This window comes from Schistocerca gregaria, chromosome 10 (assembly GCF_023897955.1).
Source record: "Schistocerca gregaria isolate iqSchGreg1 chromosome 10, iqSchGreg1.2, whole genome shotgun sequence".
Lineage (NCBI taxonomy): Eukaryota > Metazoa > Arthropoda > Insecta > Orthoptera > Acrididae > Schistocerca > Schistocerca gregaria.
In genome coordinates this window covers 141,994,226-142,016,533 of record NC_064929.1, presented here as the reverse complement: position 1 = coordinate 142,016,533, position 22,308 = coordinate 141,994,226, and the positions used below count along the sequence as shown (strand labels likewise).

The 22,308-nt window shown below is 44.3% G+C and overlaps 1 protein-coding gene across 1 annotated transcript in view; it reads left to right on the top strand.

Annotated features, from left to right (window-relative positions):
- The first annotated feature begins 265 nt into the window (after positions 1 to 265).
- LOC126293675 (serine protease 33-like) overlaps positions 266 to 22,308 on the top strand; it is a 185,437-nt gene continuing 163,394 nt past the window's right edge. Inside the window, exon 1 of the mRNA XM_049986968.1 lies at positions 266 to 709. Coding sequence (XP_049842925.1) covers positions 613 to 709 — 97 coding nt within the window. The 5' untranslated portion in view covers positions 266 to 612. The remainder of the gene's footprint in view (positions 710 to 22,308) is intronic.

Below are 22,308 nucleotides of genomic sequence, written 5' to 3'. Positions count from 1 at the left end.
TTCTTGCGGGACGAACAAAGTGCGCGACAATTCAGTGAGCACGCCGACATGCCCCGCAGACAAACGCGCAGCGCCTATGGCCGCCACTGGCCTACTGATCCATAAAACGCCAGCTGGAAAGGAGGAAAAATTTGTCGCAAGGCGAAGGATGCACTTTCGCTCGCTCAGATGCTGCCTACCCCCTCCTTAGGGCTCGGCGCGGTCCTTGCGTCACAAACCTGCGCACGCGCAGTCTTCAATAGCGCGCTGACAAGTGACAGTCGCCGTCTCCGATCGTCAAATGTTCCCGCGCCTATCGCCCGCTAGAAGACTGCGCGCCCTCGCGAAGACGTTTAAAACAGTGGACGAGCCCGCGCACGAGCAGTTGATCCGCAGACCGACAACTGACTGTCGCATTAGCCGACTGTCAAATGTTTCCGCGGCTGGCTTCGACTGGTAGTTAGCGTATACAGGCGAGGACTTATAAAACGTTGCACAGGCCGCATGTGCATAGTGTGTTGGATCAGTGCCCAATATTACAGTGTTTATACGCAGACATATATCCGACAAACGCTGTTTACAGCTAATTTCATTGAAGAGTGAGGAGAATAATGACATTGTTAACATTGAGTGATGCGCCGTTATACCTCGTTACAATTTGAAGCTGGCAACACGTTGTTGGTGATACTGGTTGTTGTCTGCCTCCTCCATGCTGCATACGGTGTTCCAGGTAAAAAAAAAAATCAATTTTTTGGGAATCATTTACAGCATTTGTAGATCATATTATACACATTATTTGTTTCGTAAGCCTATAGTAATGACATGCTCACGAATAACACGAAATAAAAACAAAATATAGAATGTATAAATAATGAAAATTCATATGGTATGCAAATAATGATTCTTTTTAGTGTCTAAAGACTTTTGAGCGCATTTGCACCGCCATCAGTAATGTTAAGGTCTGCAGGATCTTCTCTAAATTTTTGCAAGGCTTGTCACACTTATTTTGTGGTATTTGTCCTCGTTTAAATGCTAATACGCTGTACAAATACGTACTGTACGTGGGAAACATTTTTAATGAAGTGCAATAGCGAGTGGTGAGCAACCACACAATAAGCAACATAAACTATGTGGTCTATGAAGTTATAGAGTGCGAATATCATACATTAAAATTTGTCTGCGTGTATTTCTGCAACAAATGAACATGCAGATGGGACATTCACCACAAAATAATATGTGTCAAGCTGTACAGTAGCGTATGGGCATTAAAATGAGTTGTTTGCATAATAGGCGGACCAGCATTTTCATAATGGCAGGCACGCCTGCTTTTAGAGCTGCAAAACAAGTGACATGCTACTTGACATTTAATGTTCTTTTCATGGAATGTCAGTCTGCTACCTTACTAAAATTTGATAAAGAGTGTTTAGATGGTGGTACTTGGTTGTTTAGAAAATGTAGGATATTGACAGGATGATATTGAATGACTATTTGGGTTAATTTGAAAACGTATGTGACGCAAATATTACTTTAACGCTAATTCGGAAGTGTGGTAATCGAAACCCCTTTTCGCCGGCTGGAGTGGCCGAGCGGTTCTAGGAGCTTCAGTCTGGAACTGCGCGACCGCTTCGGTCGCCGGTTCGAATCCTGCCTCGGGCATGGATGTGTGTGATGTCCTTAGGTTAAATAGGTTTAAGCAGTTCTAAGTTCTAGGGGACTGATGACCTCAGGTGTTCAGTCCCATTGTGCTCAGAGCCATTTGAACCATTTGAAACCCCTCTTCCTGAAATCGACGTTGTGATGACACACAGATTTGAAGCGCAGCCCAATATCTAGGTTAGGCTGGAAGGTGACAATTCGGTTGCGAGTTGGCGAAGCCAACGAATCTGAAAGCAAAAAGTCTGATTGTGGTAAAAAATTGAGCGTCAGTGGCGCTTAATGTTTACGTCCGCGCCGTATTGAAAAAAATGCGAGGGATTCAATACGTAACTTTTACGCAAATTCTGGCTCGAGCATAGAGCGAAATTGATGTTGTCAGAAATGCTGTATGAATGAGGGATTCTCACTACCGGACAGTGTATAAGCTTTTGCACGACAAGGCATGGATATCTTTGACCTAGTGCCAATTTTCTCCACTTACGGCAACTCCAGTAAAATCGTCAACTTATTGTGTACAAGCGCAGCCTTGTTATTACAACGACACCAGCGACAGTTTATCCATGTGTCTGCGCTTTGGGTCCGCAGCAACAGTGTCCAGTTTTTTCGAGGGTAATTGCTAGCTGATAGTTGTGGCTTCACGATAGTAACACTGTTCAATGAGCGTTTTGCTTTCTCGTTTGCCTCTTCCAACAAAATTTTAATGGCGCTGCATTTAATCACAGCTGCCTGATTATGAAGAACATTTCCTGCACCTACGGTGTGTAAATACTACATTGCTCGCTATCAGTAGAGAGAACAACGGAAATGAAGTGCATTGTCAACAGGCGACAGTCATCTGATGGACTACGGGATTGAATTGCACAGCGCTCGGGACCACAAAGCATCTCTGCATACGTATTTTGTTATTTTGTGGAGCTCTACTGCGATGTATTACTATTCTCTTATGCCCTTGTGCTTAAGATGTTCATATGTATGTGAAATCTTATGGGACTTAACTGCTAAGGTCATCAGTCCCTAAGCTCACACACTACGTAACCTAAATTATCCTAAGGACACACACACACACAGCCATGCCCGAGGCAGGAGTCGAACCTCCGCCGGGACCAGCCGCACAGTCCATGACTGCAGCGCCCTAACCCCCACGGCTTGTACTTAAGAAGCCTTATTTCTTGTCATTTCGTGCACAATACTAAATGGTTCAAATGGCTCTGAGCACTATGGGTCTTAACAGCTGAGGTCATCAGTCCCCTAGAACTTAGAACTACTTAAACCTAACTAACCTAAGGACATCACACACATCCATGCCCGAGGGAGGATTCGAACCTAAGACCGTATGGTCGCGCAGTTCTAGACTGTAGCGCCTAGAACCGCTCGGCTAATACTACCTTCTGTGGGAATCTCATTTACATCTACATCCATACTCCGCAAGCCACCTGACGGTGTGTAGCGGAGGGTATTTTGAGTACCTCAATCGGTTCTCCCTTCTATTCCAGTCTCGTATTGTTCGTGGAAAAAAAGATTGCCGGAATGCCTCTTGTGAGCTCTACTCTCTCTGATTTTATATTCATGGTCTCTTCGCGAGATATATGTAGGAGGAAGCAATATACTGCTTGACTCCTCGGTGAAGGTATGTTCTCGAAACTTAAACAAAAGCCCGTACCGAGCTACAGAGCGTCTCTCTTGCAGAGTCTCCCACTGGAGTTTATCTATCATCTCCGTAACGCTTTCGCGATTACTAAATGATCCTGTAACGAAGTGCGCTGCTCTCCGTTGGATAGCCACATGCTCTTACTTCGTGCATTAAACGACTGTGGGGAAGGGTGTCAAACGTTTTGCGGAAGTCAAGAAACACCGCATCTACCTGGGAACCCATGTCTATGGCCCTCTGAGTCTCGTAGGCGAGTAGCGCGAGCTGGGTTTCACACGATCGTCTTTTTCGAAACCCATGCTGATTCCTACAGAGCAGATTTCTAGTCTCCAGAAAAGTCTATCTAGTCTCTCAGAATAGCGAACGTGGAGTCAAAGGACAGGGACTGCAGATAGGTAGCGCTAGGTGAGAATGTGGATCGGCCATGAGGCGTGCTGATAAATCTGTGCAATTGCGACAACGCCGTGTCTCGGATGGCGCAGTGGTTAACGCACCTACCTAGTAAGCGGGAGATCCCAGGTTCTAATCCCGGTCTTATACATATTTTCACTCGTCTGTACTGATTCCGCGTAATGTCCCGCTGCAGCTGACATCGGTGATCCCCTTCACCTTATATTTAAGTTTAGAATTCGCTAGCGATTCTTTCCTTTGATTTCATGTGTTTTTTTTTTTTTTTCGCAACCACCATCCGCAATGCTAAATGGTCTGCATTCGTCAGTACATGAGGTCTTGCTGGTCTTTTACCTCAGCTACGGTAGTTTGTATGCGTTTCTGCTTCACAGTCACATCTCCAACAATACGAGACTGGAATAAAACGGAGAACAGATAGAGGTACTCAAGATACCCTCCACCACACACCGTCGGGTGGCTTGCGGAGTACGAATGTAGATGTTCTTCGTATGCAGGTACAAAGACTTCCTAAACTAGCACTGGATTATAAACCGCGTGGCAAGAAACAAATTTTAGAAATTTGTGATAAGGTTCTTTGGGACCAAAGTACTGAGATCATAGGTTCCTAGGCTTACACACTAATTAAACTAACTTACGCTAAGGACAACACACACACATTTGCCCGAGAGAGGACTCGGACCTCCGACGGGGAGAGCCGCGCGAACCGTAACAAGGCCCCACAGACCACGCGGCTACCCCGCGCGGCCCGTAGCAAGAAAAATGTGGGAAGAACGAGAAATAGATGGTGAGGCCAGATCAGACTATAGGCCTATTCCTGGAGTGACGGAAGGAGAATATCTGTGTCAACCTGAGCTAATGCCTTAGTGTGTGTAGTCGCAAGGATTTTATCGGCAGCAGTACGACGCCGGGAGTCATAACAGCCAGCTAAACAGCCACCAGCTATGATACTAGAAGCTCCTGGCTTTCCTTCTGCTGCATAAAGTGTTTAGCAGTGCCCACATGTCAAGGACGCGCTGGACAATAGCCCCATCAAAGTGCGCGGCACGCTTTCTTCCAGCAGCGAGAGCTGGAGCGTAAATAACTGTCGTTTCTAGAAGGCGTCCCTGCGTTCAGGTGACGGCTGGGAGAGTGTGATTCGCCACACCGCTGCAGTGGAACCTACGAGGCGGACGCAGTGGGCAACATGTGTTAAGGAAACCTGTACTAAAGGTATTGAGGCTGAGTCGTCTTACTGTTTAACTTTCCAATTCAAATAGCTTTTCCCTCGTTACAGAGATTCGTAACCTCTCTTCACAATAGTGACCATGGGACAAGAATCTCTATCGCTTGTATTCCACTCCGATCTTTCTTTATGTAGGTCCAATATTCTGATCCATAGGTAAAAATTCATAAATAATACACTCCTGGAAATGGAAAAAAGAACACATTGACACCGGCGTGTCACACCCACCATACTTGCTCCGGACACTGCGAGAGGGCTGTACAAGCAATGATCACACGCACAGCACAGCGGACACACCAGGAACCGCGGTGTTGGCCGTCGAATGGCGCTAGCTGCACAGCATTTGTGCATCGCCGCCGTCAGTGTCAGCCAGTTTGCCGTGGCATACGGAGCTCCATCGCAGTCTTTAACACTGGTAGCATGCCGCGACAGCGTGGACGTGAACCGTATGTGCAGTTGACGGACTTTGAGCGAGGGCGTATAGTGGGCATGCGGGAGGCCGGGTGGACGTACCGCCGAATTGCTCAACACGTGGGGCGTGAGGTCTCCACAGTACATCGATGTTGTCGCCAGTGGTCGGCGGAAGGTGCACGTGCCCGTCGACCTGGGACCGGACCGCAGTTACGCACGGATGCACGCCAAGACCGTAGGATCCTACGTAGTGCCGTAGGGGACCGCACCGCCACTTCCCAGCAAATTAGGGACACTGTTGCTCCTGGGGTATCGGCGAGGACCATTCGCAACCGTCTCCATGAAGCTGGGCTACGGTCCCGCACACCGTTAGGCCGTCTTCCGCTCACGCCCCAACATCGTGCAGCCCGCCTCCAGTGGTGTCGTGACAGGCGTGAATGGAGGGACGAATGGAGACGTGTCGTCTTCAGCGATGAGAGTAGCTTCTGCCTAGGTGCCATTGACGGTCGTATGCGTGTTTGGCGCCGTGCAGGTGAGCGCCACAATCAGGACTGCATACGACCGAGGCACACAGGGCCTACACCCGGCATCATGGTGTGGGGAGCGATCTCCTACACTGGCCGTACACCTCTGGTGATCGTCGAGGGGACACTGAATAGTGCACGGTACATGCAAACCGTCATCGAACCCCTCGTTGTACCATTCCTAGACCGGCAAGGGAACTTGCTGTTCCAACAGAACAATGCACGTTCGCATGTATTCCGTGCCACCCAACGTGCTCTAGAAGGTGTAAGTCAACTACCCTGGCCAGCAAGATCTCCGGATCTGTCCCCCATTGAGCATGTTTGGGACTGGATGAAGCGTCGTCTCACGCGGTCTGCACGTCCAGCACGAACGCTGGTCTAACTGAGGCGCCAGGTGGAAATGGCATGGCAAGCCGTTCCACAGGACTACATCCAGCATCTCTACGATCGTCTCCATGGGAGAATAGCAGACTGCATTGCTGCGAAAGGTGGATATACACTGTACTAGTGCCGATATTGTGCATGCTCTGTTGCCTGTGTCTATGTGCCTGTGGTTCTGTCAGTGTGATCATGTGATGTATCAGAACCCAGGAATGTGTCAATAAAGTTTCCCCTTCCTGGGACAATGAATTCACGGTGTTCTTATTTCAATTTCCAGGAGTGTATGATTCGTACATCATGATGTTTGCTGTGGCAGACATCTTCCAATTCTTAAAGGAAATCAAAGAAAAATTCGGAGGAGAAGCAACATAAAATTTTGAAGTTTGCCGATGACATTGTAATTCTCTCGGAGACAGCAAAGAGACTGGAAGAGCAGTTGAGCGCCATGGACCGCATATTTTAGACAAGGAGAGAACACAAGCTTTTAAAAATATTGTGCTGCAGAAGAATGCTGAAGATTAGGATCTCGTAACTAATGCTGAATGAAACTGGGGAGAAAAGAAATTTGTGGCACGACTTGACTAAAGGAAGCAATCACTTGATAGGACACATTCTGAGACACAAAGGGATCGCCAATTTAGTACTGCAGGAAAGTGTAGGGGGTAAATACCATAAGCCTAGAGGAAGACCGAGAGATGGATACAGTAAGCAGATTCAGAACGTTGAATGTTGCAGTAGTTATTCGGAGATGAAGGGGCTCGTACAGGATAGAGTAGTGTGGAGAGCTGCATCAGAGCAGACTTCGCACTGAAGACCACAGCAACTACTACAACAATAATAATAACAAGAGTTATATCTGACACACAGTAATAATATTTTGAGGAATTTTCTGTCCTCTCCGAAATTTCTTCCTGTATTTTTCCTTTCCTGGTTGGCTTACTTCCTAGATATCAGAAAACATATACTTCTTTCAGAATTTTTCCATGATAGCCGTAAAAAGGCATGTTGTATCGCATCATCATCAATTCAACAATCAAACGCGCCTCGGACCAAAACAAGTTAAATGCGTAAATGTAGTATATAAATTATAGATTTATAAACTTTATAAAGAAATTGCAAATAAAACGAAATCTGTATCTTTTTGTTTAAGGCAGTTACACTATAGTGTCTTTAGGACGACGTATAGTAAAAAAGGGATTTTACTTGCTCATCATATGTTAATAATGACACATAAGCGATTAATTAACAAGAAAAGAAAAAATCTATAATTTAGAACTGTAGAACTGACAAAATATACCTGATATTGTTTTGGGGACCTAGCAAAGACGGGGAGGCTTCGTCCCCGCCTTATCCCTCAGTGGTCCACCACTCACCCCACACCGAACCGGGGGTTGTACGGTTCGGTCCCCGCCCGGAAAGCAGTGCGGTTTTTTTGTCACTTTTGATCGTTGATTTCTTGATTCCTTTACTTAGTTTTTTGATTACAGAGGGCGAGCAGTCCTCTGACCGAACACGCTGAGCTACCGTGCCGGCAGTTAGAGCGCACAGCTAACCAGCGGGCAAATATACTTTACTTCACATTCCCTTGCACTGAGCGGAGCAAACTCGTTGAAATCGGGTTTGGTGGCTGTATGCAAGTGCATCCTGCACTGGTAACGTATGCGTACAACTCCTTTAGTAACTAACTGCACGATAGCCATATATGGCTACAACTGAGCGAAATATAAACTCATAGGCCGAGCGGTCTAAGGCGCTGCAGTCATGTCATGGACTGTGCGGCTGGTCCCGGCTGAGGTTCAAGTCCTCCCTCGGGCATGGGTATGTGTGTTTGTCCTTAGGAAAATTTCGTTTAAGTAGTGTGTAAGCTTAGGGACTGATGACCTTAGCAGTTAAGCCGCATAAGATTTCACATACACTTTTTTTTTATATAAACTCATATTGTGGCTGCAGGTTCTATTTACGTATATATCGTTGAGGGCTTAGTAGTTATTATTAAATAGCAGCTAAGAAACTTGTATGTCAGATCGTTTATAGGTAGCTGTTGATCAGTCGCTATGGTAATCCAGAGATAATCGTGAACTGCTAAGTCGAGTCTAACATGTGCAGTCGCAACACTCACTGCTGTGAAAATTGCAAGGCCACAGTCCCTTATGTGGCCTGCTGTGAACAGCGAACAATCTAAAAAGTGCCTCGGCGGCCATTGTGGTGGTAAACTTAGGCACTTTTGATTACAGCGCCTCCTCCATGAGTTACATTACAAACATGATGTCTCATTTATATATGTAACTATAACTTAGCAATTTGATTTATGAACAAACAGCAACCACAAGCTGTTTACCGACTTTTTATGTACTAAAGGAAATTTGCTATAGTTGTTTGTTCAGAGCTAAATGCAGCTTACTAACTTAGTATGAGCGCGAATTGTAGGATTTCGTTGTTTAGTGCTCCAAAGTTTTTGATTTTTCCGGCATTTGGTACACTACATTATTAGCCTTGCGTGCCATACGCTGAATGCAGGTGAATCCTGATAACGGTCTATATGGTGTTCTCATCAACAACAAAAAAAATGGTTCAAATGGCTCTGAGCACTATGGAATTTAACATCTATGGCCATCAGTCTCCTAGAACTTAGAACTACTTAAACCTAACTAATCTAAAGACATCACACAACAGTTCTCATCAACATCTGAGCAGTTTTGCAGCAGCACAAAATGAAACGTTTCGAGTCTCGTGTGCATCAGTACTTTCAAAAATAGCAGCAACTCTCTGAAAATTGAAGTACGTTAAGTCAGCGATGCATCCCTTTTGAAAGTGACTGAAAGTCTCTAATATAGAGCATCCAAACATATTTACCTGTTACAGATAATATAGGGTCCTTTCCTGAATTTATTCATTCAGTTAAACACTCTATTACTCTTCATTATTTTTCTTCTCTTATACTCGCATGTGTAGACAGTACAGTTATGACTAACAAATACAGTACGCATGCATCAATAAATACATAATGTTCGATCTGGGTCCTAACAAGCCACATTACACTTCAGCTTAGCCAACTCTTACCACCAACGTGTTCAGTCGAAGATACAAAATATCTTGCGTCTGCAGCTCCCTGGGAAAGTCTACTGATTTTTTCAAGGTCTTTGTAAGCTGTTGCCGTCTCACAGAATGACACTAGCGCCCCTACCGGCGAGAAAGCCAGCCATAAGACTCGTGTTTCTTTTTAATTATTTTTTCTACTTAGTTAACGAAATAGTTGTTCTACTTGTGCGTTCCAAGGGTTAGTAAATGATCAAGAAACGTGAATGATCGTGAAATAAATGTAAAAGCAGCCGAATCTTGAAAAAATGTAAATACAGTTGAATCTTACTGATTCAGTGACATAAGCAGTAACTTATCCACGAAGAAATACGATATTGTAGTGCCTATGTTGTTAAAAGAACGATGCAATGTTCGGACATGCATCTATGTGGCGTCTTCGGTTATGAAATATATGAAATGTGTACGCTGTTGCGAATACAAACAACTGTCAGCTGCATATGAAACGATGACAGTGAAATTTTGTGCCGGACCGGGCCTCGAACCCGGATTTCCCGCTTTACGCGAACGCTCGCCTTATCCGGTTTGGCTACCCATGCGCGGGTCACCACCAGACCTAAACTTCCATATCTCTGTTGGTTCATCACGGCCAGGGGACATCGGCTGGTAAGGAATTGTCAATGTCAATGAAATTCTCCAACAGCCGTATACTTTAAGATACTATTTTATTCTGAAAGGAAGCAGTTTCAGCATTTCGTTATGCCATTTTCAGGCACAATACGCTTCTATCCAAATAAATGAACTTGTCGTATACCGCCATAAATCACTGGATATCGTGAATTCCAATTGTTATACAACTGCGTCATACGAAGATGTGACAGTAACTGATCACGCCTGTAGGTGTTATTTATGGCGCTATACGACAACTTTGTTTATTTGGATGGAAGCGTATTGGGCCTGAAGATGGCATAATGAACTGCCGAAACTGGTTGCTTTCAGAATAAAATAAAATAATATCTTAATGTATACGGCTGTTGGTGGATTATACAAACATTGACAATGTAATTCCATATGTTATCGTACTACCGATGGTTGTCAATATCACAACGGCTGTAGTTGCTGCAGTGCCTGTTCCTTTGGACATACATACATGCATGCATGCCCAAAGGAACTTTGTATCGTTCTTATTAACAACACAGGCGCTGCAATATCGTGTGTATCCGCCGATACTAGACAGCGACTTTCATTTAAAATGCCCTTCCCTGTACGGAAACTGCTTAATGTGTGTGAATTGCGTAATGAGTGTACGACTACAGGCTGTGACGCAGGAATGATGACATATGGAAGTTTGGGTGTGAGCTTGAGACTGTGAATCGTGCACAGATAGCCGAAACGGTTAAGGCGACTGCTCGCATAAAGTGGCAAATCTGGATTCTAGTCCCGGTCTGGCACAGATTTCCATTGTTGTCATTTCCCTTTTACAGATGACGGTTGTTCGTAGTCGAACTGCAAATACATTTCATCCACGAAGAAATACTTCCGAATGTGCGTAAAATTGCACCTTATTCCGATGATAGCAAGAGAATATCAACACATGTTTGAGGTATGAGAACCATGTATTTGTGTTGCCTCTTCTTATTATGATAGGCACTGCCCTTGACACACAACAATTTCGTATGGAGTCTATGATTCGCAAATTCTTATACCTCATTCGACTTTCTAGTACACGAATATTTTTACGACTGTAATTACTTTTGAATCAAACGGGAGTATGTTGAAGATTCGTGCCGTTTGTGGCTCAGACGTAGCAGCGTTAGTGTGATTGGTTTCTTTAGTCTTGGGAAACAGTTTAATTCTTTTGACGTTTCATTATCACTTCTGTGTGGTTTTCCCTTCAGCTGAAGTTATGGTGGCTTATTTGGTACGTCTAATAATGTAGATACTGCATTCCACAGAAGTTTCCTACTTTCGTATTCCCTGATTTGACTGGAAGCGCAGTGAAGCAAACTTGAGGTTCTTGAGTAGATACACGACATCTTTCTGCGAAAGTTCAGGTCCTGTGCTATTTACTAACCATTACTTGGTTCTTGAAAGAGAACGACATTCTTCAGTAATCGTCTGTAGGTTACAGAAGAATCGTAAATCAACTGTCGCGTGTAACGTAAAGTTCCGTGCCTCCCAGGACCCCTAGCAAACTAAAAAAAAGACAAATGTATGTATCATTTTTAGCTAAGCGCCAATTTTTATGGCACTACATACGCTCCATCTTGTAAAATCTATGTTGTAAATCAATATTAACGATATTATTCGCACTGATACGATACAGCATTGGTAGTCAACCCGGACAATTAGTGGGCGTTGAAGCTTACATGGTGGGCAGTAGGCGGTTAAAAATATTTTCGTTTGGTTATCATAAAATTTTGACAAAGTATTTGGTAAGCGATTTTTATTATGTGGTTTAGCTTGCTGCGACTCTATAAATATTTTAACATAAAGTTACTTTCCTACTTCATAAGTCACATTACTGGATAACTGGAGGTAGGTTAAAAAATTTTACTACAGATGAAAACACCAAAGCGTGCCGTAGGGAGAAAGGTTGACTATCGCTGTGTTACCGTATTCAAAACTGTAGCTTCCTGTCTTCTTCGACTGCTTCTGTCGCAGTGTACAACAAAAATGGGCAGGAGTTTCGTGACTGTATATGTTAGACTGTGGTTTTAGTGACATGGTATATTACCTGGAAAGCAAATGGCGAGATTTTCTGCACATAAATACTGACGGATCCAAAACACACGAGGGAGTTGGTTGCGCATATTGTTTCCTTAGGTTGCAGATAGCTACAAGGTTTTTATTACCACCGGAAGTAGCACTTACACTGCATTAAGTAACTGTAATTGAAGAAGCAGTTTGGAAGTGAAAAAGGTAACAAAACGCTAGTTCTGACTGACTCTGAATCAATCAGAGCATTGAAAGTGGAAAGCTGAACATCTGTCGCCCTAACCGCCGTCTGCTTCACGTCTGCTGTGCAGCGAGCTACCTTAATTTAAGTATTAACTGTATTTTTCTTACTTGACACTTCTTCTTCGGTGTGTTTTTGCTTTTAGGAAGCTTTAATTGTCGAGTGCTAGTAATAGTGTTCCATTATTTCGTGTTTGTTTTGAATACAGTCAGAGAGTCCCTTTAGTCAACCACAGTGCCAGTAGTGCTAGTGTTTGTTTTCAATACAGTCCAGAGACAGGTAGTGCTATTTTCATTGTTTTCTACAAGAAGTGGTTAGCAATCACAGTTTAGTCAATAATCAGCCGCCTTTAGTGAATTAGCAGTCTAGTTAAAAGTTGATTAAGTCTCTTCAGTAAATTGATTCCTTAGGATGGATAGGATGTGTGACAGCTGTGTACGAACGCAGGAGGAGCTGGCCACTCTTCGCGAACAGCTGAGCGTGTTGATGGCCGCGGTCAGCCGTCTTCAGGCTGCTGCCTCGGAGTGTAGCGGCAGTGGGGAGTCTGGTGCGTCGCAAGGTACACCCCAGGTGTTACATGCTTCACCCACTGTCCCTGCTGTCGAACATCTTCGCGGTTACCGGGCGCGGTTGGGCCACCCTCTCCCCAAGGGGAGTGGCGGGTTCAGCGGCGTTCGCGGCGCACGAGGCGGAGGGTCAATGTGGAGGCTGGCTGTGTGGCATCGCCCGCTCTGCCTGTGAGTGGACATGTGGCCGCTCCTTCAGCAAGGTCCGAGCAGGCACATGGGGGGAGGGGTTTATTAGTTATTGGGAGCTCCAACGTTAGGCGGGTGATCGAGCCCCTTAGGGAAATAGCGGAAAGGTCGGGGAAGAAGGCCAGTGTTCACTCTGTCTGCTTGCCGGGGGGTCTCATCCGAGATGTGGAGGAGGCCCTACCGGCGGCGATAGAGAGCACTGGGTGCACCCGACTGCAAATTGTTGCTCATGTCGGCACCAATGACTCCTGCCGTCTGGGTTCAGAGGTCATCCTCAGTTCGTACAGGCGGTTGGCGGAATTGGTGAAGGCGGAAAGCCTCGCTCGCGGGGTTGAATCAGAGCTAACTATTTGTAGTATCGTTCCCAGAACCTATCGCGGTCCTCTGGTTTGGAGCCGAATGCAAGGCTTAAACCAGAGGCTCAGACGATTCTGCGAAGAGCTGGAGTGCAAATTTCTGGACCTCCGCTATCGGGTGGAGAAATGTAGGGTCCCCCTGAATAGGTAAGGCGTGCACTACACGCCGGAAGCGGCTACAAGGGTAGCGGAGTACGTGTGGAGTGCACATGGGGGTTTTTTAGGTTAGAGAATTCCCTCCCTAGGCCCGACAAGACGCCTCCTGAGACGCGGCAAGGCAGGAGTAGGCAAAATGCAACAGGGAATGACAATATTAATGTGCTAATAGTAAACTGCAGGAGCGTCTATAGAAAGAGCCCAGAACTGCTCTCATTAATAAACTGTCACAACGCCCATATAGTACTAGGGACAGAAAGTTGGCTGAAACCAGACGTAAACAGTAATGAAATCCTAAACTCAGATTGGAATGTATACCGCAGAGATAGGCTGGACAGTGAAGGGGGAGGCGTGTTCATAGCGATAAAAAGTGCAATAGTATCGAAGGAAATTGACGGAGATCCGAATTGTGAAATGATTTGGGTGAAGGTCAAGGTTAAAGCAGGCACAGACATGGTAATTGGGTGTCTCTAAAGGCCCCCGGGCTCAGCAGCTGTTGTGACTGAGCAGCTGAAGAATAATTTGGAAAATATTTCGAGTAGATTTCCCCACCATGATATAGTTCTGGGTGGAGATTTTAATTTGCCGAATATAGATTGGGAGACTCAAACTTTCATAACAGGCGGCAGGGAAAAAGAATACTGTGATATTTTTTTAAGTGCTTCATCTGAAAACTACCTTGATCAGTTAAACAGAGAACCGACTCGTGGCGATAACATATTAGACCTTCTGGTGACAAACAGACCCGAACTATTTGAATCAGTTAATGCAGAACAGGGAATCAGCTATCATAAAGCGGTTATTGCATCGATGATTTCAGCCGTAAATAGAGATATTAAAAAACGTACGAAGATTTTTCTGTTTAGCAAAAGTGACAAAAAGCAGATTCCAGAGTACTTGATGGATCAACACAAAAGTTTTGTCTCAAGTACAGATAGTGTTGAGGATCAGTGGACAAAGTTCAAAACCATCGTACAATATGCGTTAGATGATTATGTGCCAAGCAAGATCGTAAGAGATGGAAAAGAACCACCGTGGTACAACAACAGAGTTATAAAACTGCTGCGGAAGCAAAGGGTACTTCACAGCAAACATAAACATCGCCAAAGCCTTGCAGACAAACAAGAATTACGCGAAGCGAAATGTAGTGTGAGGAGGGCTATGCGAGAGGCGTTCAATGAATTCGAAAGTAAAGTTCTATGTACTGACTTGGCAGAAAATCCTAAGAAATTTTGGTCCTATGTCAAAGCGGTAGGTGGATCAAAACAAAATGTCCAGACACTCTGTGACCAAAATGGTACTGAAACAGAGGATGACAGACTAAAGGCCGAAATACTAAATGTCTTCTTCCAAAGCTCTTTCACAGAGGAAGACTGTACTGTAGTTCCTTCTCTAGATTGTCGCACAGATGACAAAATGGTAGGTATCGAAATAGACGACAGAGGGATAGAGAAACAATTAAACTCGCTCAGAAGAGGAAAGGCCGCTGGACCTGATGGGATACCAGTTCCATTTTACACAAAGTACGCGAAGGAACTTGCCCCCTTCTTGCAGCGGTGTACCGTAGGTCTCTAGAAGAGCGAAGCGTTCCAAAGGATTGGAAAAGGGCACAGGTAATCCCCGTTTCCAAGAAGGGACGTCGAACAGATGTGCAGAACTATAGACCTATATCTCTAACGTCGATCAGTTGCAGAATTTTGGAACACGTATTATGTTCGAGTATACTGACTTTTCTGGAGTCTAGAAATCTACTCTGTAGGAATCAGCATGGGTTTCCAAAGAGACGGTCGTGTGAAACCCAGCTCGCGCTATTCGTCCACGAGACTCAGAGGGCCATAGACACGGGTTCACAGGTAGATGCCGTGTTTCGCGACTTCCGCAAGGCGTTTGACACAGTTCCCCACAGTCGTTTAATGAACAAAGTAAGAGTATACGGACTACCAGACCAATTGTGTGATTGAATTGAGGAGTTCCTAGATAACAGGACGCAGCATGTCATTCTCAATGGAGAGAAGTCTTCCGAAGTAAGGGTGATTTCAGGTGTGCCGCAGGGGAGTGTCATAGGAACGTTGCTATTCACAATATACATAAATGACCTGGTGGATGACATCGGAAGTTCACTGAGGCTTTTTGCAGATGATGCTGTGGTGTATCGAGAGGTTGCAACAATGAAACATTGTACTGAAATGCAGGAGGATCTGCAGCGAATTGACGCATGGTGCAGGGAATGGCAGTTGAATCTCAATGTAGACAAGTGTAATGTGCTGCGAATACACAGAATGATAGACCACTTATCATTCAGCTACAAAATAGCAGGTCAGCAACTGGAAGCAGTTCATTCCATAAATTATCTGGGAGTACGCATTCGGAGTGATTTAAAATGGAATGATCATATTAAGTTGATTGTCGGTAAAGCAGATGCCAGACTGAGATTCATTGGAAGAATCCTAAGGAAATGTAATCCGAAAACAAAGGAAGTAGGTTACAGTACGCTTGTTTGCCATCTGCTTGAATACTGCTCAACAGTGTGGGATCCGTACCACATAGGGTTGGTAGAAGAGATAGAGAAAATCCAACGGAGAGCAGCGCGCTTCGTTACAGGATCATTTAGTAATCGCGAAAGCGTTACGGAGATGATAAACTCCAGTGGATGACTCTGCAGGAGAGACGCTCAGTAGCTCGGTATGGGCTTTTGTTAAAGTTTCGAGAACATACCTTCATCGAAGAGTCAAGCAGTATATTGCTCCCTCCTACGTATATCTCGCGAAGAGACCGGAGGATAAAATCAGAGAGATTAGAGCCCACACAGAAGCATACCGACAAGCCTTCTTTTCACGAACAGCCAGCCGCGGTGGTCTCGCGGTTCTAGGCGCGCAGTCCGGAACCGTGCGTCTGCTACGGTCGCAGGTTCGAATCCTGCCTCGGGCATGGATGTGTGTGATGTCCTTAGGTTAGTTAGGTTTAAGTAGTTCTAAGTTCTAGGGGACTGATGACCACAGCAGTTGAGTCCCATAGTGCTCAGAGCCATTTGAACCATTTTTTTTTTTTCACGAACAATACGAGACTGGAATAGAAGGGAGAACCGATAGAGGTACTCAGGGTACCCTCCGCCACACACCGTGAGGTGGCTTTCGGAGTATGGACGTAGATGTAGATGTAGATGTATGGTTATTAGCGGTTTTGACACTGGCAGTTTATGGGGGAGGGGGGGGGGGGGTGGAGGGGGGAGGCAGATGCCCTTCCTGTCGCTACTCAGTTACCCCTGGGCCAGGATATGTGTACGCCACCTGTCTGCATTCGTGTGGAAGTGTGCGAAAGTTTAAATGTTTGCGAATCATGTAACTGAAGTACGTTGACTTGAGCACCAGCCTGCTATTCATCTAGAGGGATGTGGAAAACCGCCTAAAAACAACATTCAGGCCGGCCGGTACACCGACCTACCGACCTTCGTCTTTAATCCTGCAGGCAGTTTCGAAAAGGGGCCGGCACACCTCCCTGTCCCGGTGGTGTCGGTTTAATACGCACAGCTGGAAAGTTAAATTGTTTAAATTTATTTTCGTGAAAGTGGATCTGTATTGTTGATTGTATTGCAATGTTAAATTTTCTGTTAAGATCCTAAACTGTGGGATTCTTGCTTAGAATGTTGCATATACCAGCCCGTAAAGCTGATAGTTTGCGTAAGAGCTATAACTGTTAGTAACAAAATTCTACTGCCAGAATGCTGTGAGAAATCTTAACTGTGGGAATTCTAAGAAAATGTTTACCTGTCTGAAAATTACTGATACCACAAAATCTGACTTTGAACTTCGATGAAAAACTGATTACTTTGAAACTAAGGTTGGCCCCTGTGAAATATAACTAAAGAAATAATATTTTCTACACAATTTGCCCTCCCCCCCCCCCCCCCCCCCCCATGAACCATGGATCTTGCCGTTGGTGGGGAGGCTTGCGTGCCTCAGCGATACAGATAGCCGTACCGTAGGTGCAACCACAACGGAGGGGTATCTGTTGAGAGGCCAGACAAACGTGTGGTTCCTGAAGAGGGGCAGCAGCCTTTTCAGTAGTTGCAAGGGCAACAGTCTGGATGATTGACTGATCTGGCCTTGTAACAATAACCAAAACGGCCTTGCTGTGCTGGTACTGCAAACGGCTGAAAGCAAGGGGAAACAACGGCCGTAATTTTTCCCGAGGGCATGCAGCTTTACTGTATGATTAAATGATGATGGCGTCCTCTTGGGTAAAATATTCCGGAGGTAAAATAGTCCCCCATTCGGATCTCCGGGCGGGGACTACTCAAGAGGATGTCGATATCAGGAGAAAGAAAACTGGCGTTCTACGGATCGGAGCGTGGAATGTCAGATCCCTTAATCGGGCAGGTAGGTTAGAAAATTTAAAAAGGGAAATGGATAGCTTGATGTTAGATATAGTGGGAATTAGTGAAGTTCGGTGGCAGGAGGAACAAGACTTCTGGTCAGGTGACTAAGGGGTTATAAACACAAAATCAAATAGGGGTAATGCAGGAGTAGGTTTAATAATGAATAGGAAAACAGGAGTGCGGGTAAGCTACTGCAAACAGCATAGTGAACGCATTATTGTGGCCAAGATAGACACTAAGCCCATGACTACTACAGTAGTACAAGTTTATATGCCAACCAGCTCCACAGATGACGAAGAGATTGATGAAATGTATGATGAGATAAAAGAAATTATTCATGTAGTGAAGGGAGACGAAAATTTAATAGTCATGGGTGACTGGAATTTGACAGTAGGAAAAGGGAGAGAAGGAAACATAGTAGGTCAATATGGATTGGGGCTAAGAAATGAAAGAGGAAGACGTCTGGTAGAATTTTGCACAGAGCATAACTTAATCATAGCTAACACTTGGTTCAAGAATCATAAAAGAAGGTCGTATACATGGAAGAAGCCTGGAGATACTGACAGGTTTCAGATATATTATATAATGGTAAGACAGAGATTTAGGAACCAGGTTTTAAATTGTAAGACATTTCCAGGGGCATATGTGGACTCTGACCACAATCTATTGGTTATGACCTGTAGATTAAAACTGAAGAAACTGCAAAAAGGAGGGAACTTAAGGAGATATGACCTGGATAAACTGAAAGAACCAGAGGTTGTACAGAGTTTCAGGGAGAGCGTAAGGGAACAATTGACAGGAATGGGGGAAAGAAGAACAGTAGAAGAAGAATGGGTAGCTTTGAGGGATGAAGTAGTGAAGGCAGCACAGGATCAAGTAGGTAAAGAGACAAGGGCTAGTAGAAATCCTTGGGTAACAGAAGAAATATTGAATTTAATTGATGAAAGGAGAAAATATAAAAATGCAGTAAATGAAGCAGGCAAAAAGGAATACAATCGTCTCAAAAATGAGATCGACAGGAAGTACAAAATGGCTAAGCAGGGATGGCTAGAGGACAAATGTAAGGATGTAGAGGCTTATCTCACTAGGGGTAAGATAGATACTGCCTACAAGAAAATTAAAGAGACCTTTGGAGAAAAGAGAACCACTTGTATGAACATCAAGAGCTCAGATGGAAACCCAGTTCTAAGCAAAGAAGGAAAGCAGAAAGGTGGAAGGAGTATATAGAGGGTCTATACAAGGGCTATATACTTGAGGACAATATAATGGAAATGGAAGAGGATGTGGATGAAGATGAAATGGGAGATACGATACTACGTGAAGAGTTTGACAGAGCACTGAAAGACCTGAGCCGAAACAAGGCCCCCGGAGTAGACAACATTCCATTGGAACTATTGACGGCTTGGGAGAGCCAGTCCTGACAAAACTCTACCATCTGATGAGCAAGATGTATGAGACAGGCGAAATACCCTCAGACTTCAAGAAGAATATAATAATTCCAATCCCAAAGAAAGCAGGTGTAGACAGATGTGAAAATTACCGAACAATCAGTTTAATAAGACACAGCTGCAAAATACTAACACGAATTCTTTACAGACGAATGGAAAAACTAGTAGAAGCCAACCTCGGGGAAGATCAGTTTGGGTTCCGTAGAAATGTTGGAACACGTGAGGCAATACTGACCTTACGACTTATCTTAGAAGAAAGATTAAGGAAAGGCAAACCTACGTTTCTAGCATTCGTAGACTTAGAGAAAGCTTTTGACAATGTTGACTGGAATACTCTCTTCCAAATTCTAAAGGTGGCAGGGGTAAAATACAGGGAGCGAAAGGCTATTTACAATTTGTACAGAAACCAGATGGCAGTTATAAGAGTCGAGGGACATGAAAGGGAAGCAGTTGTTGGGAAGGGAGTAAGACAGGGTTGTAGCCTCTCCCCGGTGTTATTCAATCTCTATATAGAGCAAGCAGTGAAGGAAACAAAAGAAAAATTCGGAGTAGGTATTAAAAAACGTGGAGAAGAAATAAAAACTTTGAGGTTCGCCGATGACAACGTAATTCTGTCAGAGACAGCAAAGGACTTGGAAGAGCAGTTGAATGGAATGGATAGTGTCTTGAAAGGAGGATATAAGAAGAACATCAACAAAAGCAAAACGAGGATAATGGAATGTAGTCGAATTAAGTCGGGTGCTGCTGAGGGAATTAGATTAGGAAATGAGACACTTAAAGTAGTAAAGAAGTTTTGCTATTTGGGGAGCAAAATAACTGATGATGGTCGAAGTAGAGAGGATATAAAATGTAGACTGGCAATGGCAAGGAAAGAGAAGTTGGTGGTACAATTTGACTAGAAGAAGGGATCGGTTGGTAGGACATATTCTGAGGCATCAAGGGATCACCAATTTAGTATTGGAGGGCCCCGTGGAGGGTACAAATCGCCGAGGGAGACCAAGAGATGAATACACTAAACAGGTTCAGAAGGATGTAGGTTCCAGTAGGTACTACGAGATGAAGAAGCTTACACAGGATAGAGTAGCATGGGGAGCTGCATCAAACCAGTCTCAGGATTGAAGACCACAACAACAACAATGAAACATCAGTAACAGTTAAAAGTTCTCTGGAATCACGCATCTATAGCTCAAGAACTACACAAATTAAACTTCACATGTATAATCTTCCTTTAAACAAAATTCCACAGTCTAAGTCATAAATCCATTTCTATCAAAATGATCGATAAATCCTAACGAAATAATGAAAAACAAATGTATTCCTGATCTGGATTTCTCACGGACCAAGAATGCTGCATTATCAAACCGCTGCTGCAAATAAAAGAAACTAATCTGTAATACGTTCTTCACAAAGAGTATAATCGTACCAATGAAAAAATTAATTTCTTTTTTTTTCTTCCATTAATCCATAATATGGTTCCCAAAAATCTTCATTGTTTGTTGCTTATTGCTCTTAAGCAAACCAAAACTCAGCTGTTTATACGTAACACCAAATTTCAGCTGTCTGTCTCCCCTGCTCTCCTGGTGATCGACAGAGCAATCTGCGCACATCTTCGCAGAGCAAACATCACCTCCGACTCATCTCCTTACAGCGCAGCCTGTTTCCTCGCATTGGAGTGACAGATTTTCCTACATGCAGCGAACACTAGAAGACGACGGAGATATTGATCATATCACTTTGGGATGTTCCAAACACACTTCACATCAAAATTAACTGTGAGAAAACTTCGCAATAATGTAGATTCCTTTGCCAACAAACTTTAAAATATTGAGTGAGAACACCATCAAAATTAACGGTTTAATAGTACGTTACCTACAAGAAACAGATGTAATGTACTGACGTTTAAAATACGTACTGAATTTATAATTTTATACATCGCAGCCCGGCAAGCAAAGTGATACAAGGCGAGAACCGATGATTTTGTTTCATGTCACCGAAAAATACGTGCGAAGTGCCCCAACGTGCACCAAAAATATAATGGAATTTACTGCCAACAATACTTACGTGAAATTTAAAGGAAGCTTATACTATTCCAATATAAGTTTAATAGAATGAATTCTTGAAGTGATGTCTTCTCAAGTATTGCATTTTTGAGTTGTCTCTGTTCTCGCCAGGCCAGCTGTACACTTAAAGTTTTGGTCACTAACCTAAGCAATTGTAATAGCTGTATTGTTTGGTGTGAAAAGCAAATAAATTATAAAATTACGGTAGCTAAAAAAAAGTGTACTTACATGGCTACGTCGGTACTAGCAATGATCTCTGGTACGCTAAATCGTTATTTCAAATTTACACTACTCGTCATTAAAATTGCTGCACCACGAAGATGACGTGCTACAGACGCGAAATTTAGCCAACAAGAAGAAGATGCTGTGATATGCAAATGATTAATTTTGCAAAGCATTCACGCAAGGTTGGCGCCGGTAGCGACAACTACAACGTGCTAACATCAGGAAAGTTTCCAACCGATTTCTCATACGCAAAAACAGCAGTTGACCGGCGTTGCCTGCCGAAACGTTGTGATGCCTCGTGTGAGGAGGAGAAATGCTCACCATCACGTTTCCGACTTTGATAAAGGGTCGGATTGTAGCCTATCGCGATTGCGGTTTATCGTATCACGACATTGCAGCATGACTGTAACGGATCGTGCGGCCACGTCTCGATCCCTGAGTCAACAGATGGGGACGTTTGCAAGACAACCACCATCTGCACGAACAGTTCGACGACGTTTGCAGCAGCGTGGACTATCAGCTCGGAGACCATGGCTGCGGTTACCCTTGACGCTGCATCACAGACAGGAGCGCCTGCGATGGTGTACTCGACGACGAACCTGAGTGACGAATGGCAAAACGTCATTTTTTCGGATGTATCCAGATCCTCTTTACAGCATCACGATTGTCGCATCCGTGTCTGGCGACATCACGGTGAACGCACGTT